Genomic DNA, 17,270 nt, shown 5'->3' on the forward strand with positions numbered 1-17,270 from the left:
TCTTGTTCTTTGGCATTTTATTTCAAAATTGCAGCGAGAAAAAAAAAAAATCAGCGGCAGCACGGGGAGATCCGGCTGAAGGACGGAGATGCAGAGTCAGGATCAAGGTGTATCCTTGACACCACAACACGGAGCAGCTGGGAGTCCAGGTCCCCAAGGCCTGAGCGGCGGGGCTAGGGGCCAAGACGCCTGGCTCTGGCCCTTATGGCTTTGGGAGTGTAACGTGGGAGCGCCGGAGATCCAGGCGTCCCGGGCCCCCCTCCCCTTTATTTCATATTGCACTTCAGGTGAGTCATTGGTATGGAGGCGAAGATCCAACGGAGACGGGATGCTACAGGTCAGTGGGTCCATGGAGTGGTGGGGCACAGCCCACAGCGTCACACCAGAAGCATCCACTCGTGGGCTTTCGTTCCGTACTGGGGGATAACAGAAGGCGGAGGTCAGAGGAAGCTACACTACAACTCCCAGGAGGCCCCGGGTCGTCCCAGGCTGAGTGGGAGTGAAGTTGCGCCCCAGGACCTCATGGGAAATGTAGTCCGCTTCCCGGACGCCCGCCAACAATCATCCGGCGGGCGGAGTCGTGGCAAAGATGGCGCAGAGGCTTAAGGGACATGTAGTTCTGCAAAGAGGAGTTATTGTAAGGCCCTGAAGCCTCTTCGGAGAAGTCATTTTCAGCTGAGAAAGCCTGGAGAGTCAAGAGGTGTAGCTCTAGGTCCTGATGTACAGGAGTTTACAGATGCTCACAGGAAAGGTAGCTCTAGATCAAGTGCCAGGAAAGGAAAGTTATCTCTGCTCACATGAATGAAAAGACCTCCAGAGGCTTATGAGAGTAAACCTTCCCAGATCAGAGCAGGTCACGGTCCAGAGACTTATAGGAAGAAGACTTCTCAGGCCGGAGGAGTAGCCCAGTGCTCCTGGGGATCCTTGGGGCGAGAACCTCAGTGGCTAAGAGGCTGGCTTTAGGTCCCAGAGGCTTGTGGGAAGGGGATTTCTCAAGCCAGGGGTCCAAAGACTCACAGGAAAGGGTCATTTAGCCCCAAGAAGTATTCTAAACCATGAAGGCTCCAGGAAAGCAAACTCAATCCAAGCCCAGAAACCGAAGGGAGGAGCCATTAACTGTTTGTGGAGACTATGAGGGGGACGTTAACTTCTTTGGGGAACAAACATCCAGCCCATCTCCCAGCAAGTGCCCCTCACCTGGATAGCCTTCAGTTCCTTCTGGAAGCGGAGGATAAGCTCAGGGCCGTTTTCCATGGTTGGAACGTGGAGGTGCTGGGGAAGAGAGTGCCCATGAGGATGGCGCCCTGTCCTCTACTTCTCCCTCATCGCCAAGGGCAGCCCCACCTCACCTTGCCTTCGTACAGGATTCGGTGCACGGGGCAGACCTGGCAAGCGGTGCCTGAACCAAAAACTTCCCGAACCCGCCCGTCCTCCAATGCCCTCATGAACTCCTTCATGGTGATCTTCTGCTCTGTCACCCGGAACTCACCCTGTGGGGCAAGACACACTTACATCAGAGCCAGTAGGCTGCCCTGCTGCAGAGCCCCGCCGCTCCCGCAGTAGGGATACTGAGGAAAACAGAGACCCAAGAGGGGGGCGGAGACCCCCAGAGAGAGGAGGGGGGCAGAGATATGCCATTGTGCCCCAGCCCCCCCCACAGCCCCCTGATACTCTGACCCCCAATTCAGCAGCACCCCATCACTCCGGCCACCCAAAGACACTATGTCCTCACCCAGGAATGGGCCAGGTCCAGCAGGCTCTGTCGGACTACTCCAGGCAGGATGACACCGTCCAGCGGGGGGGTCACCAGTTCCAGCACTGGGTCACCAGGAAGGGATCGGGGTGTGACCTGACACCCTCATGCCACTCTCCCATCCTCTTAGGAGCCACCCCACTGACCCCCAAACCCTGAGACCTGCAATCCACTAAGAATTAAGCCACCACCCACTTCACCAGGGCTTGGGTGGGGCCAGGGGTGAGCTCACCCCCATCTTCATAGGTCCAGAAGATGAAGATGTTCATGGTGCCCACTTCGGTGAGTTGGTGGTCAGGCCCATACAGCCAGAGGACCTGTTCACAGCCCCTTTTTTCTGCCTCCTGCTGCACAAACACGGTGGGCCCATAATTCCTGGGGGACAGGCACATGGTTGACCAAGGCAAGGGATCCCCATCCTTCTCCAGCGTGGCCCTATGTGGGTCTTTCCAGACCAGGGCTGACCCTGCTTCTCCCTGACTCACAACCCTTCCATGGCTCCCCAGTGCCCCCAAGAGAGAATCCCTAGCCAGTAGCTTGGGGTCAAGGCTCTAGGTCCCCTCTCCCCACTCCTTTCCACTCTCCAGATCACAAATGCACCACTGCCTCCTCTGCCAATCACCCTCCTCACTCAGCTCTCCAACCGACCAAATCCCCTAATGTCCTTCAAAACCACCTGTTATGTCCCCTCCTCTGAGGGGTGTTTCTGAACCTCCAGGCTGGGGTTTCAGGCCTCCTTCTGGGCTCCCTCAATAAACTGGGCCACCTTGATGATTTCCATATCACCTGTTTTAGCCCTGTCTCTCACCCAGAGCTGACCTCACTCCTCACCTGCTCATAAGCCTTCCATGGCTCCCCACTGCCTCTGGGACAAGATCCCAGCCCCTCCGTTCCATGTTCAGGGCTTAGCCTGGCCTGTTAATCTTTTAGCAAAAAACAGGCTTATTTTTCCTCCCTGACAACTTCTGTGACTCTGCCTCTCCTCCCTGCCCCCATGCAGGTATGTTGAAAGGACCTGCATGAACTCCCAGCTGGGGTCACACTTGCTGCCCCAGCACACCCTTCCCCAGCCCTCTGCCTTATCACCACACTCCTTGCCCAACAAGACAAAGCCCCTGGCAGGACAGATTTACACAGAAAGTCCACACACAGGGTGATGGGCACTGGAGCCCCAGGGGACTATGGGATGGGTGGGATCTTGGGTCTTCAGGGGAGGCTACCTGGGGGAAGACCAGTGAGTTAATTTCATCTCCCTGGGGGCCATCCTAGTTTCTCCGCTTCACTCCACCCAATCCCTTCTGGTCTCTGAGCCGATTTGTCCACAGCACTTGGCCGGGACACCCTGGCTCCCCCAACACCAATACCAATGACATTACAACCCAACATACAAGCAAAGCTGTCCCCAACCATGGGAAACAGGACGAGGACATCCAAAGACACACCCCAAAGCGCGAGCACTACACTCCGTGTCTCTGACACCCAGTGCACCAGACCTGCAAGGTGGGGGAGGGACTACTTACCCCCCCAGCTTGCAGTCGCCGACCCCACCCACCCAGGCCCGGATGAACGTGGGGTCGGCTAGGAGGGAGACAGGGCTCAAGGCATCTCCGGGGAAGTAGGAGCCCACGGGGCAGAGAATGACGTACAGGAGGGCTTGCGTGGGATTGCCAACACCTAGCGAGGGCTGCGATGGGCAGAAGGGTGCATCAGGGACCCAGGAGTCTGGGCCCCCAGCTCCTCTGGGTCCCCAGCCATACCCATTAGGAACCACCCCGCCAAGTGTCGTCCCCACCCCAACCCAACCCACTGAGAGCCGGCCCACCTGGTTGCCAATGAACACCGGCCGCACGTAGAGGCTGCTGCCAGTGCTGTCGGGAACCCAGTCCTTGTCCACTTCCACCAGCTGGCGGATGCACTCAAGCAACTCTACCTTGTCAAAACTCTGGGCAGGAGGCCGATGAGTCAGGCGGCCCTCGCGATCCTCGCCCCTGCCCGCGCCCTCCTCCCCCAGGGCGGCCAGGGCCCCTCACCGGCAGGCAGAGGCGCAGGGCCGAGCGTAGCATCCGGTCCATGTTGAGCCACGGTCGGAAGAGGCGCACCTGCTGGTCCCTACCTTTGAACGCCTTCATGCCTTCAAAGAGCTGCAGGGACAGGCAGGCGGGCAGGCGGTCAGAGCTCAGAGACCACCTCAGCCAGCCAGGGAGACAGGCTGATACACAGGGATATAGACAGAAAAATGCAGAGAGCGGGGAGGAGGTGAACACGCTGAGCACAAAGAGGAGGGGAGAGAGAGAAAAGATACAGATTCAGAGAGACCCAGAGACAGAGGTGCACGGAGGATGCTCTGCTTAAGCCGTTTCCGTGTTACTAGGACTGTTTCTCAGGAATGAACCTACGCTTTTAAAGAGCCCTGTGTTTTGGCAGAACGCTGAAATTGCTATGGATGAAATAATACAATGTCCAGGATTCGCTTCCACATCATACAGAAAGGAGAAAGGGTTAGTAGAAGTCCAGGTGAAAAAAGACGGTGACAAGCCTGTGCTAACTGATGAGGGAGGGTGATGGAGGGGGGAATTATTGTCACACTTTTATGTTTGAAATTTCTCCAAATAAAACCATTTTTAAATAAACAAGGTCCTGCTGTATAGCACAGGGAACTATATTCCGCATCTTGTAATAAACTAGAATGGAAAAAATGAATATATATATACATATATATATATAACCGAAACACTTGGCTGATTCTAACCTGACATGAACACAATATTGTAAGCCAATTATACTTCAATTAAAAGATAAAATAAAGGGGGAGGGTGTAGCTCAGTGGTAGAGTACATGCTTATGCATGAGGTCCTGGGTTCAATCCCCAGTGCTTCCATTTAAAATCAATCTTGGATCAATCAATCAAATTACCCCCCCCCCCAAAAAAAAACCTTAAAAAGATAAAATAAAATAAAACCTTTGAAGTACCTTTAAAGTCACTTAGGAGATTGGAAAAAATCTAAAGGTTTGACAAGGGTCACCCAGGGTAAGAGGAAACAGGCTGGGCTGGTAAGTGTGGAAACTGATACAACTTCTGTGGAGGTGGTAGTGGCTCAACCCCTGTCACAGTTACAAGTGCACATACCCTTTTGTCCAACAGTTTCAGAAACTGAGAGGAGAGATACACTGGCACTTAGAGGAAGTGATGCCTTGGCTGGTTTATTGCAACACTGTTTATAATAGCACAAGACTGGAAACAACCTAAGTGTCCAACAGTAGGGGATTATCTAAAGGAGGCACAGTTAGGATAGACTACTACACAGCAGCAAAAAGCAGGGGGGGGGGGAACTCTTGAAGGGCTGCTCAAGAATCTTACAGCTACTTTTTCTTTCTTTCTTTCTTTCTTTTTCAGGGAGCAGGGGTAGTTGGGTTTATCTATTTGTTTATCTTGATGGCAGTACTAGGGATCGAACCCAGGACCTCGTGCGTGCTAGGCAAGCACTCTACCACTAAGCTATACCCTCCCCACTAAGAACCCTCCAAGCTACTTTAAAGGAAGGCAGCAAGATGCAAAACAGTGAGTGTACCATATGTACCAAAGTGGGTGAGTTTGGTGGGAGAAGAATGGGGTAAAACAATTACACATGTCAGTGTTGCTATCCAGAAAGCAGACCTCTGGAAGGACACGGGGGCTGGTACTGGGGGCTGCTGTTGCGGGAGGTGAAGAGGCGGCTCGGGAGCTGGGGAGCTATAATCATTCCTTCTTTGACATTTTTGAACTGGGTAAATATATGACCCATTTTTTTTAAAAAGCTATTTTTCATTTTAAAAAAACACTCCAAATAAAATTACAAGTTTAAAAATACAGGGACATGGGGAGGTGGAGGTAGAGCTCAGTGGTAGAACATGTTTAATCTCCAGTACCTCTGTAAAGGGAGACAAAAATTGAAAAAAAAAATGCAGGGAGATGAAGACAGAAAGCCAATTAATGGTCGCCAGAAGCTGGGGTGAGGGGCTTGGAGAGTGACTCCTTAATGGGTATGGGGTTTCTGTTTTGGATGATAAAAAAATTTCTGGAATCAGATAGTGGTAATGGTGCCCAACACTGTGAATGTACGAAATGTCACTGAATGGTAGATTTTAAAATGGTTAAAATGGTCCACCCTATGTTTTATGTATTGTTATGGATGTGTGTTATTACCACAAAAGTTAAAAATGACAACACGAGCAGTTGGCGTGTTATTTGACATGGGCCCCGGAGTCGGGATGACATGGGGATGTGACTTGCCCATGCCCTCAGCTGGCCTCAGCCCTCCAGGTGCCCTAGATGGGAGGGGTCACAAAAAAGTGTGTTGTGGATGCCAGGGTATCTAAACTCCTCCTTCTGCACTCACTCCACTAAATGAAAAGGACTGGGTCCTTAGCGGTGGGACACCCTTGGGTGTTGGGCTGAGAGGAGAGGTAAATGGTGGTCTCCAAAAATAACCTTCCTGGGGGGATCTGTGGACATCCCCCGACTGCCCGTCCTTCATATCTAACTGCTCCCAAAGCTGTGTCAGCTCTGCACAGGACAGACTGGTTCTAGTCAAATGTGCAGAGGAGGTGGGAAGAAAAACTATCAAAACTCTGAAAAGAAAAACATGACTAACCTCACAGAACTATGTCTTAAGGGACAAAAAGGACCCCAACTGCAAACCAGCGACTAGACGTGCAGTACGTTCATCCAAGTCTTCTCACAAAGAAAGCTTCCTCAGAAAGACTAATTTCGGCCAGTGCTTGAGGTCGGAAACCACAGGCCTCGGGGATCTCTGTCCTCACAGGCCCCTCACCGAGTCTGTAGGAGCCAGTCCTCCTCCTGTGTCCCCATAGGGGGCCGTTCCCATGGTCTACATGGTCACCTGACCAAACCTCTGGGCATCACCCTTGGCCCTCCTTGCCCTTCTCTCACCCAGCCTGCCAATCCCTGGTGTCCCTGAATGTCTCTGCCCCTGAATCTCTTTGTCTCAACCCCTCCATGCATCCCCCGAGCTCTGGCCCCAGCTCAGCCCTTCACGTGGCCTGAGAGGGGTCTTCCTATACCTAGAGTGGGCCTGCTGCAACCCTGCTCAGATCCCTCCAGGGCTCCCAGGACCCCGACAAGGTCCCAACTCCTCAGCTCTTCTTTGGCCCTGATGACATCCTCAGCCTTCCCTACCAGGCCCCAACCCCACAATCCTCCCCAAATATGTGGGGCTTTTCTTTGCACTGGTGTCTGCACTGGCTGTCCCCTCTCCCTCTAACAACCTAAGCTCCCCTCTTTGCCAGGAAAGACCCCACTTTCTTTCAAATTCGAGGGAGGGTAGGGTTCCTCTTCTGGCCTCCCACAATGCCTCAGCTGCCTCCATCAGAGCCCGGATCTCCCTGAGTTGGAACCAAAAGGTGGGGTTTTCAAGTGACGGAACTGGGTCCCCTCATCTCAGTGAACCAAGCCAGCCTCGCCCAACACGAAGCCTGGGACATGCGAAGCCTCAGAAAATGGATGGATGAAGAAGGCCCAGAAATGAGAAACACACAAAAAGCAAACCCAGGAGGGTAGACCCAGCAAGAGGGAAGAGAAGCAGGGAGAGACGGGGATGGAGGGCCGCCGCCACGCCACCTGCAGGGAGTAGTGGAGAGCGGAGCTAGCCGGGTGCAGCGTGAGGGTCTGGAAGGGCTGGATTCGGGGCTGGCCCCAGCCCTTCTCTCTGTTCCATTCCACCATCAGCATGTGGTCGGTGAATGTCTTCCCAAACAGCAGGGGCTTGCTGGGATCGGGCTTCTTATGAGGCTTCTGTGTCATTTCCAGCTGCAGGTCCACAGCCTGAGGAGACAGGTGTGTCCTCGAATCTGACCACAACCTCCAATCTGAAAAACTAAAACTCCCATGAACCCCTGGGGGTAAGACGCAGAGAGAAGAGGGACTTGCAGCCCCAGAGGCTTCTGGGACATGTAGTGTCATCTCTTCCCCAGGGCCTGATGGCAGGCAATTAGACTACTCCATTGCCACCCACCTTTACCTTTGGGCCTTGGAACTTTTGGAGATGCCCAAATCCAGCCCCTAGCCCTCTCCTCCCTCAGACCTAGTGGTCCAGGCCCCCAGTTCCTCCTCCTAAGATCCAAAAGTATAGCCCTTCGTTTCACCTTGAAGCTGGACGAGGCATATCTTCTGGGACCACACAGAAGCCAAGGGACAGGGAGAAATTCTCGGGCCCAAATCTGGGGGTGGAAACAGAAGTAAGAAAGGTGAGGAGGCCGGGAGAGAGAGGGAGCAGGGGGTCCAGACACCACCTTTGTCACCTCCTGCACTTGGGAGGTCCCTCTGGCCTGCTCTGTCCCAGGCCCAGTGCATTCTAGGCAGGGCATGTGGCCCTGACCAAGAGGAGATCCTGAAGGAGGCCAAGCCCCATCTCTGCCTCCACGAGGCCATCCCTACAAAGAACTGAATCAGCTCGCATCCCTTCCTCCATGCTGGAGCAAAGTCAAACACAGGCACCTCCCACCCCAGGGAACTTTGGCCCCAGCCCTGAGGCCAGTTCAGACTGAAGACGACAAGGGAAGGTGTGCAGGTAAGTGAAGGCTTCCCTGGGGGACCCAAAACCAGAAGATTTAGAAAAGTGAGGGACCTATAGGTCACACTCCGCCGGCCCCTCCTCCCTCAGAACCCGAAATCTGGGCAGTCAGCCCCATCTTCCCTCAGACCCAGGATTCCAGGCCCTAGCCCCCTCCTCCCTCAGACCCAGAAGTCCAAGTCCTTATCCTTTCTGATCAACTGGGCTCAGCTTATCTGAAGCCACAATCCCACACCAGTGATCCCAGTTCCTTTCAGATCCCAGAACTGAGGGGCAGCCACATGGACCTGGGACCACCCCAGTCACCAAAGGACACTGCTCAGATGAACACTTCCCTTGTGGTCCTGCCCGAGGCCAGCAGGGGAGAGTAGGTTTGACTGTGTCCAGCATGGTAAACTTTCATCAGTGGTCTTTGACTTCACAATGCCTCTTTCCTCAGCCCAGGGTGAAGGCAGCTGTGTCATGAGGTTGGGAGAGGCGGAAGAGCCTAGCCCGCTCCTGCCCTATGGGTGAACTGACACCAATCACTGAGAACGGATGTGAGTGGCCGAAGTCACTGGTCAGTAGGTGAGTCATGGGCAGAGGCGGGCTGCAGGGTTGTAATGTCCTAAAGTCTAGGCCATGACATCCAAGCCGAGGGCTTCTGGGATGCGGGTGTGGGAGCAGAGGGCTTCTGGGATGATCAGCATGTGGGTCCCAGGCATGGCCTCTAGGTGGCAATGTGTAGCCTGCTCAAGCCTTAAGCCACGTTTCTGTATAGGAGGGGACAGGACACCCAGAGTATAGAGAAAATGTGGACACCCAGGAGAAAGCCAGCATGTAGTGCAGGAAAGCAGCCCTCAGAAGGAGCCAGAATGGGCAGGGGGTGGGGTGGGGGGGGGAGTGTAAGAGAGGGAAGACCAAGAGTGTGAAAAAGATAGAGACACGGAAATAGAAAACAAACTTTCAAGAACGGAAATCAAGGCCAAGAGATACCTAAATAGAAACGATCAGAAAGAGAGCAAGAGAAACAAGGACCTACTGTATGGCACAGGGAACTAGATTCAATATCTTGTAAGAATTTGCATCAGAAAAGAATATATACATATCTGAATCTCTTTGCTGGACACCTGAAACTAACACAACATTGTAAACAACTATACTTCAATTCAAAAAAAAATTTTTTTTTTCAAGGGAGAGAGAGAGAGACAAGAGACAAGAGGGAGAGAAATTCAGGCAAGGTAAAGCCTGGAGAAATCAAGAAAATGCTGAAGGCAGGATAAAGAGAAGCCATGAGAGAGAATGAACAGGGAAAAGGAGAGAAATAGACAAAGACCAGATGTCAGGTGATAGCACAAAGTAAAAGAGAGACCTAGAGAAATGAGTAAAGACTGGGAGAGACAGACCATTACAAACACCTGGAGAGAAACTGTCTCAGCGATGCTGAGAGACAGAGATGTCCAGGAGAGACAGACAGGAGAGGCAGAAAAACACACCCACAAGGAAGAGAGAAAGTGCCGGGCACCATTTCCAGGAGATACTGAATCTGCATTGTCCATAGAGACCCTGTCACACTAAGAGAAGATGCTTTCATTCTCCCAGGACATTGTTCTAGGGGCAGGAGTCTCAGCTCTGCTCAGGGAAAGTGCCCCTCCATCTGATACCCCAAGCCAAAGGAGATCTCAGGTGGCAGATGGGCTTTGGGGACAAAGGGTATAAAAGGAGTGGGGCTGAATTAAGAAATGAGAAATGGTTGGGGTTGGTGGTATACACAAGGCAGGGCTCTGTGACAGGATGGAGCCTCCACTGTATCCCATTACAGCCCAGGACTGTCCCCACATTACAGCCTGGGAAAAGTCCCCATCATTGTGCAGTGCTGTCCTTGTCTCAGCCAGGAACTATCTCTATCATAGCCTCAAAGTGTCCCTGTCACAGCTCAGCACTGATTCCATGACATGTAGAACTGTCCCATCACAGCCCAGGTCCAATAACAGTCCGGGACTGTCCTATGACACCCCAAGACTCTCCACATCATAACCCCATACTGTCCCTATCACTGCCCAGGACTGTCCCACCATAGCCCGGGAGGGTCACCATCAAAGCCTAGACTGCCCCAGGCCTGTCTCAGTCACTAAGATGCTAAGAAAGTGAAAATCTTTCCTGCTATCTATCAAGCTGGAATAAGAGCCCCAGATAAAGTCAGGTGAACAATTAACAGGAAACACTTCTCCCAATGTTATGCTGCAGCTGTCAAGGGTTGTAAAGACCTCCTTCTTTGAGTTGTTACTGTTTCCTTCCTCACTGAGAAACCCTGTTCTCTAAATTCACAGACTCTCCGAAGCTCTACCTGTTGACATCCTCTCAGTAAGAATGGACGGTCCTACTTTCACCTGGAGGATCTGTCACTGACAATGAGATGCTGCCTCAACTTCCAATGCAGGTGCAGGGTTTCAGATAAGAGATTTTAGGGACACAACATTCTACATTTGTCGTTAAAGAATCGGGCCTTGGGTCCAATTCCCAGTCCAGATTTGAGACTGAACTCTGTGCCTTCATCATACTCCCATTCCTAGAGGTGCTGGATGTCTTATCCTGGTGCCCCCACCAACTAGGAGGCTGACTCTTCCCTCCTAATCCATCCTCCCACCCCAGTCCCAACCCTCCCCATTACTGTCTCCTCCGTGCTTCCTTCCTCATACCTCCCATCCAGGTGCCCTTCCCACTGATTACCTCTCCCCCGCACCCCCTTTCGTGCTCTTTTCTAAGGGGCCCCCGTTTCCTCGGCGCCCCGCAGCGGAACCCGAGCGCGGGAGAAGCGGGGCGACGCCGGACCGGCCGCGGGCGAGTGGTCCTCCCGGAAGTGCGCCTCGCCTCAGGGTCCCCCAGCACCCCCAGCACTGGGCCGAGAACCCACCTGCCTCACTGCGGCCGCGGCCATAGTCGGTGTGGCGGGTAACTGCCCGCCCAGAGCGCAGCCTGAGAAAAAGCCGTTCCAGCCCCGCCCCACTGACGCCCTTTCGTGGGATGGCCACCAGCCGGCACCCCAGATGGACCAGGCCTTCCCAGATGTGGGGCGCCTGCGGGGAGCTAGGCCCTGCTGCAGAGCGCATGCGCTAGAACCGGCAGGGCAAGGCGGCCGAAACACACCCTCCTCCTAGGCCCTCCCCAGCCCCCACGCCATGCAACGTCTTTGAAAAAATGCCTTTTAATAGGTTCAGCACTATTGTGGAGCGCTATCAAGGATAAGCAGCCCGAGCAAGAGAAGGGAAAGGCAGGGAGCAGAAATCTTTACATATCACAATTCTTGCTATAAATGTCGGTGGGCACAGGTATTATGTAAAAATGCACAGGAACAGGGAAAGGACTCTGAAGAGGGTGGCAGGTAGGGATGAAGGGGGAGGTTCACTGTTTGGATACTTCTCTGTTTGAATATAGGTTTTCTTTCCAACGAGAAGATACATGTGCATTCTTTGTAACTTTTTAAGAGTTAAACACACACACGGTTCACCATGCCTCCTTCCAGCCCCTTTCACCAGTGAGGCCCGAAAATTTCCAATCCAGCAATTCATCAATGAGTTTCTATAAACAGCCTGTTTCCCTTCAAGAGTGTCTCCCCAACTTCATGATCCCCAGAGGCAAAATTAGCCGATCACAGCCCCACAGGATCCCTCTTCTCTGTAGCAATTCAAACCTGCATCAGTGTCCCCTATATCGTGCTCGGTAACTGTGCCCCTCAACTCCACCATCCGGGTGACTGTGACACCAAAATATCGTTCCTGCTGTATCCTTAAACTCTGGGTCCTAGGTCACTGTGCTACCCTGGGACATTTTGTCCTCAAATTCTGTTCCCCAGCCCTAAGGGCCACAGGCAGGCAGGCAGATTCACAACCCTCCCCCGCAGGATGTCTCCCTGTTTTTCTTCCCTTCTCCCCAGTCCTCCTCCCCCACCGCCTTGGCTGGAGTCGTTAGGGTGCGGCGCCCAGACCGCTCCAGCCTCCGCAGCGGCCAATCAGAGATTGCCGCACACCCCCGCCGCGGCCAATCCGCAGCAGCAATGCAGCTCCGCCTCCTCACCTGGGGGACTTACCCAAGACTGGGCCTGTCGCCCCGCCTCGTGGAGTCTAGGTTCCAATCCTTCCCAGCCAGGGAATCTACACCCCTTGGTTTTCCCTCCTTCCCCAAACCCAGGTTTTTCCGGACCCCAGCCCCTCCTCCCTCCTACGCAGGAGTTTCAACCCCCAGCTTTCTCTTCCCTCAAGACTTTTGGCGATGGCCACTCTCCAACTCCGCAAGTAGCAAGGTCAACAATCCTCTCTCCTAGGGGCCAAAAATAAAGAGGAGGTCTTTTGCTTTACCTCCTCCATCATCTTCTAATTAGAGTCTAATTTATTCTCCCCTGCGGACCTTTTCATTAGCGCGCAGGTGAAGCCGACCAGCACTGCCTTTCCCAGGAGCCCCTGCCTACATACAGGCTCTTTCTGCAAGGCCTGCCAGGAGTTGTAGTCCCTCGGGTCCAGGGCACGCGTGGGAATGCGTGGGGCTGAGGGGGAGGCGGGGGATGGGGTCCTGGTGTGGTAGGACTCATAAAGGGCTGAAAATAAATGTAATGATGCCCTCCTCCTCCACTGCAAAGTGCTTTTTGGGAACCTGTGAGGTGGTTTAATGTCTCCAATTGGGGGCGGTACCTGAGAGGCAGAATGTAGAAGCTGGAATTTGGGACACTGTGTTTGGGGTGGGAGAGCCCTAGTCAGGGAGGCCCAAGTGGAAATGTGGGAGATCAGGAAGGTATGGTGGGGGTCTCCACTGGGGTGCCCGGACCTGCCTTGCACCCATACCCCAGCTCAGCACCCCCAGTCACCAGCAGCTCAATCCCTGTGCAAAAGGTGGCTTCAGAGGCCAGGAACACAGCGGCAGCCCCCACCTCAGCTGGCTGGCCCATGCGGCCCAGGGGCTGGGGAGAGACAAGCGAAAATCGAGATCAAGAGGAGCCCCCACCTGACCACAACCCCCATACCACCTGGGTGGCCCCCATTCCTACCTGGGCCAGTGTGCCCTCTCGGATTGTGGCAGTGGGATCAGGTGTTGAGGCTGCCAGATCTTCCCACAGTGGGGTCCAGATGTTTCCCGGGGAGATGCTGGAGTGAAAGAAGAGAGGATCAGTAAAGTCTGCTGCAAACACTGCCTCTTGGGCTCACTCATAGCCTTCCCAGTTCCCCCAGGAGGCTCTCAGCCCATGTGGAGCTGCTCACCAGTTGACACGGACGCCATATTGACTCTCATCCAGGGCCAAAGCTTTGGTCATGGCTGTTACTGCCCCCTGCAAAGACAGGGTGAGAAGAAAGTTCAGACCAGGAAAGATGAGGGTCCTCCCATCCTCTCCTCCCAACTAAGAGGCACCAAGTAGGGGCATCAGCATCGGGAAGTCAAGCCCTCCTCGCAGGCTTCCTTGGGAGGTATCAGGCTGTTTCTTAGGAGACACTTGCATAACATAACCTGTCATAGCTGGCTGTGCCTCAGGGCTGAGGCTCCTATAGGAAGGACCAGGGTACCTTAGTGGCCACATAGGGAACTGCCTGGGACTGGCCAATTGCCCCGACCAGACTGGAGATGTTGATGACATTCCCCCGGCTCTTCCGCAGGTGAGGGAGGGCAAGCTGGGGAGACAGAAGGCAGAGTACAGTGCCCCAAACCCTGCTGAAATTCATCCAGATGGCCAGGACAATGGCCATCTCCCTGGTGTATTCACTAGTTGATCTGGGTGTCTAATAGGGACAGCATGAAGGACCGGCCTTCTCTGGTTTGCCCAGGATCTCTGAGTCTCAGCCCCTAAGGAGTGTCTCCTTGTCTGGAAGGGATTTTTCTCTATGTCTCTTCTACTGCCTCTCTCTGTCTCTGTCCCCCACTTTCTGTGCCCCTGTCCCCCTCTCTCAGGGTCTCTGTGCCTCTCTCTCTAGGTCTTTGTATGTTACTCAAACTCCCATCCATAACCAGATAGGAAAATGCAAGAGAGACCAAGATGGCTGCATATTTTACAAAAATGGGAGGAATCCCTTTTATGCATGGAGGGGAAGATGGTTTCTCCGAGTTTCAGTGAGAGCTCTGTGGTGAGAACATGACATGGGAGGCCATGAAATACACCCCATATTCTGCCACCATCTCCCCCACAATCCCCTGGCCACCCAGAGGTCCCTAAATTCTCTCTCAACTCTCTCCCCTTCCCTTTCCTTCTCTCTCCCTCCCACTCTGACTGTTCTTTCGTTACACATGACCTTGAATAAGCTCAAATTCTATCCTTTCCCTTCCTTGTCTTGAGCAGCTGAGCTGACTCTGCAGGGCCTGTCCCTGCCACTAAAGATTAACGGGCACAAGCTGGCTTCCTCAAGAAGTAGTCAAGGAGGGAACCTAAATTATCTCCCTCTCCAGTTCACCTGAGAAGCTCTTTCAAACCTTCTCCACTCACCCCAAAACGGCCTCCACCCTGTCCTCAGTGCTTCAAACATACCCTGAGTGTTCCAACCTCAGGACCTTTGCACGTGCTATTCTCTCTACCTGGAATATATTGCCTGACCTAGCATGTGACTCACTCCTAGGGTGACCAAGTTTCCCAGTTTTCCCAGGAGCTGAAGGGTTTCTGGGGGCATGGGACATTCAGTCCACAGTTTCAGGGCTAAAGCTGGACAATCCTAGCCCCTCAGCAATTTCAAATCCTGTTCAAATGTCACCTCGGTGAGGTTTTCCCTGACCATCCTATTTAAAACTTGCAAACTGCCTCTCCCTGGGCCCCCATGCCACTTCCTGATTCCTTGTCTCTGTCATGCACCCCTTCTGAATTTTATGTATATATATATAAAATATATATATATATATATTATTTATATATATTTTTTATTTCCTCATTTGCTCATTCTCTCTCTCCCACCAGAATGCAAAAACCCACGAGGGACGGTGGAAATTTCTTATTCTGATTCATCCCCAATACTAAGGTATCTGGCACATAATAGAGGCTCAATAAATATCACTGGACTCAATGAATGAATTTGTTGAGGATCAGTTATGTGCCTGCCCCTATTCTCAGCTCTTTACCCCCATTTGCTCATTTAATCCTCACAACAGTACCAGAAAGGGGTCCAGTCAGCAACCCCTTCCTCCAGGTGAGGAGACTGAAGAACAGAAGGGTGACTACTAGCCAGAGGGTCATGTGACACCTGACAGAGCCAGTATTTGTGGCCTGGCAGTCCGAGACCAAAACCCACAACCGTAAACTCTGCCAACTCTAAGTACTAAGAACTTTAAGATAATATCAGCATGACTGATGTGAATATGGGGACCTTGGGGGGTGGGGGCGGGGAGAGGACCCTAATCCTCTAGCCTCCTCCTCAGGGACCACCCCTCCCTTCACCCTCTCCTTCTCCCCTCACTCCCACCCACCTTGAAACCCTTCCTCCCCAAGCCCCCACCCCAGGCCCTGCCCCTGCCATATTTCTCTCCTTCATCCTTATCTCTCCCCGCGGGGCTGTTTAACTCCCTCCCCTCCCCAACCCCTCAAAGGTGTGGTCCATGGGGGCTGAGACACATGTATTCGCCACCCTCATGCCAGCCCTGGGCACTCAGCTGATGCTCAATAAATATTTGTCCTACACTCCCTTGGCCCCTTTCCAGCCCTCCCACATATTCCTTGGCTCCCATACACCCCCACTCCCCACCAAGCTCACCCATTGCACCTCCGCGGATACATCAAGGACCCCCTGGTCTTTTATTGGCCTGACTCTCCCCCTCTTCTCCCTCCCTCTCTTCCGACACCAAATCTGAAAGATCCTGGCTCTCCTGCATGTCCTGCAGCTTCTCTGGGGCCTGACTGCATTTCCCCTAAGGGTTAGGGTTCCAGGGTCTGCTTCTCACTCTCTGAGTTCTGCTGGGGGAGCCCCCACTTGGCTGGTTTTTCCACCAGCATCTCCTGCAATCTCCCTTGGAGCCACCTTCTGAAGCTCCTGACCTGCTACCCTTGGCCATTTCCATTTCTGTGTCTTGCCTGCAAAACTTATTCCATTGTCTCCCCAGAAAATCTGCCCCACCCCCTGGTTCCCAGCCTCCAGCATGGGGTCTAGTCCCTCCCAGAGTCTCAGGCTGGAGACCTGGGGCATCAGGGAGTCTTCTGGAGCCTCCACCTCCTTCAGTTCCTCATGAGACCCATCACCAAGCCCCGGCCATTGTGCCTTCTAAGGATCTCTTGACTCTATACAATTCCCTCCACCTCATTAATTCATTTAACGAACAGTTGTTGAGGACCTATTATGTGCCAGGTACTGTAGTCAACACTGGGGACACTGCAGGAAACAAGACAGGGAAAGATTTCTGCCCTTGTGGAGCCTAAGTTCTGTGGGGGAGGCAGCAAGAAACAAAAAAAAGTACACTACTGAATGTTCTAGAGTGTGATTAGGGATATGAAATCAGAAGTAGAGCAGGATGAAGGGGAATGGGACCATTGGGCTGGGGACAGCTGCAAACAGGGCACCAGGGGAGGGCTTCGGGAAGGTGAGATTTGTGGGGATTTCTTTGAGATCATCGTGCCAGGCAGAGGGAATAGTGAGTGCAAAGGCCCTGAGGCAGGAACAGGCTGGGTGCATTTGACAGCAAAGGGGCCACTGTGGTGGGAGGTGGGATCAGAGAAGCAACAGATTGGGTGAGGCCCTGAAGGCCACCTCTTCTCACTTGCACATGAGCAATCCTCTCCTGATACTAATTCCCACCTGACTTTGCCCTCTGATTTGTTCCTCATACAAGAGCCAGGGAGATCTGTTATAACTAAAGATCTGTTAGTATTAATGGGCTCACATCACTTCCTTGCTCAAATGTCTTCTGTGGCTCCCTATTTCTCTTGAGATCAAGACCAGATGTCTCAGCCTGGCCCCTCAAGATCCCCCCATGTATTTGCCCCCCAACTCCTTCCTGAACCACCCCCTTCACTCACT

General features: G+C 53.1%; 2 protein-coding genes and 1 long non-coding RNA gene across 5 annotated transcripts in view; 1 reads left to right on the plus strand and 2 right to left on the minus strand.

Annotated features, from left to right (window-relative positions):
• On the minus strand, positions 1–11,432 carry BCAT2 (branched chain amino acid transaminase 2). Its single transcript, XM_031459046.2, has 11 exons — positions 11,216–11,432; positions 7,895–7,969; positions 7,371–7,574; positions 3,784–3,894; positions 3,576–3,695; positions 3,274–3,437; positions 1,986–2,128; positions 1,733–1,818; positions 1,350–1,490; positions 1,198–1,272; positions 1–416 (listed from the first exon to the last, which is right to left on the minus strand). The coding sequence occupies exons 1-11, from the start codon at positions 11,237–11,239 to the stop codon at positions 378–380; spliced, it is 1,182 nt and encodes a 393-aa protein (XP_031314906.1). The 5' UTR covers positions 11,240–11,432; the 3' UTR covers positions 1–377.
• On the plus strand, positions 8,271–11,755 carry LOC105102895 (uncharacterized). The gene is made up of 3 exons (XR_838409.3): positions 8,271–8,319; positions 8,762–8,889; positions 10,632–11,755. It is a non-coding gene; the product is annotated as an uncharacterized LOC105102895 (long non-coding RNA).
• The window catches only part of HSD17B14 (hydroxysteroid 17-beta dehydrogenase 14), a 13,813-nt gene continuing 8,033 nt past the window's right edge, over positions 11,491–17,270 (minus strand). For 2 of the 3 annotated variants that reach the window (XM_010996365.3, XM_064489497.1), the window contains exons 7-10: positions 13,851–13,955; positions 13,551–13,618; positions 13,340–13,436; positions 11,491–13,252 (exon numbers count right to left, since the gene is read on the minus strand). In XM_010996365.3, the coding sequence (XP_010994667.1) occupies positions 13,079–13,252; positions 13,340–13,436; positions 13,551–13,618; positions 13,851–13,955 (444 nt within the window). In that variant the 3' untranslated portion in view covers positions 11,491–13,078. The remainder of the gene's footprint in view (positions 13,253–13,339; positions 13,437–13,550; positions 13,619–13,850; positions 13,956–17,270) is intronic. The other variant, XM_064489498.1, reaches the window with a different exon arrangement.

The sequence above is a fragment of the Camelus dromedarius genome, chromosome 9 (genome assembly GCF_036321535.1).
Source record: "Camelus dromedarius isolate mCamDro1 chromosome 9, mCamDro1.pat, whole genome shotgun sequence".
Taxonomy (NCBI): Eukaryota; Metazoa; Chordata; class Mammalia; order Artiodactyla; family Camelidae; genus Camelus; species Camelus dromedarius.

Bases quoted from the DNA above. Each gene is read 5' to 3' on its own strand.
- BCAT2 (XM_031459046.2), bottom strand. From the start codon at position 11,239: ATGGCCGCGGCCGCAGTGAGGCAG. The intron at 3,696-3,783 runs GTGAGGGGCCCT...CCTCCTGCCCAG, and splicing joins CCCTGCGCCTCTGCCTGCCG to AGTTTTGACAAGGTAGAGTT. The intron at 3,438-3,575 runs GTGGGCCGGCTC...TGCCCATCGCAG, and splicing joins CGGTGTTCATTGGCAACCAG to CCCTCGCTAGGTGTTGGCAA.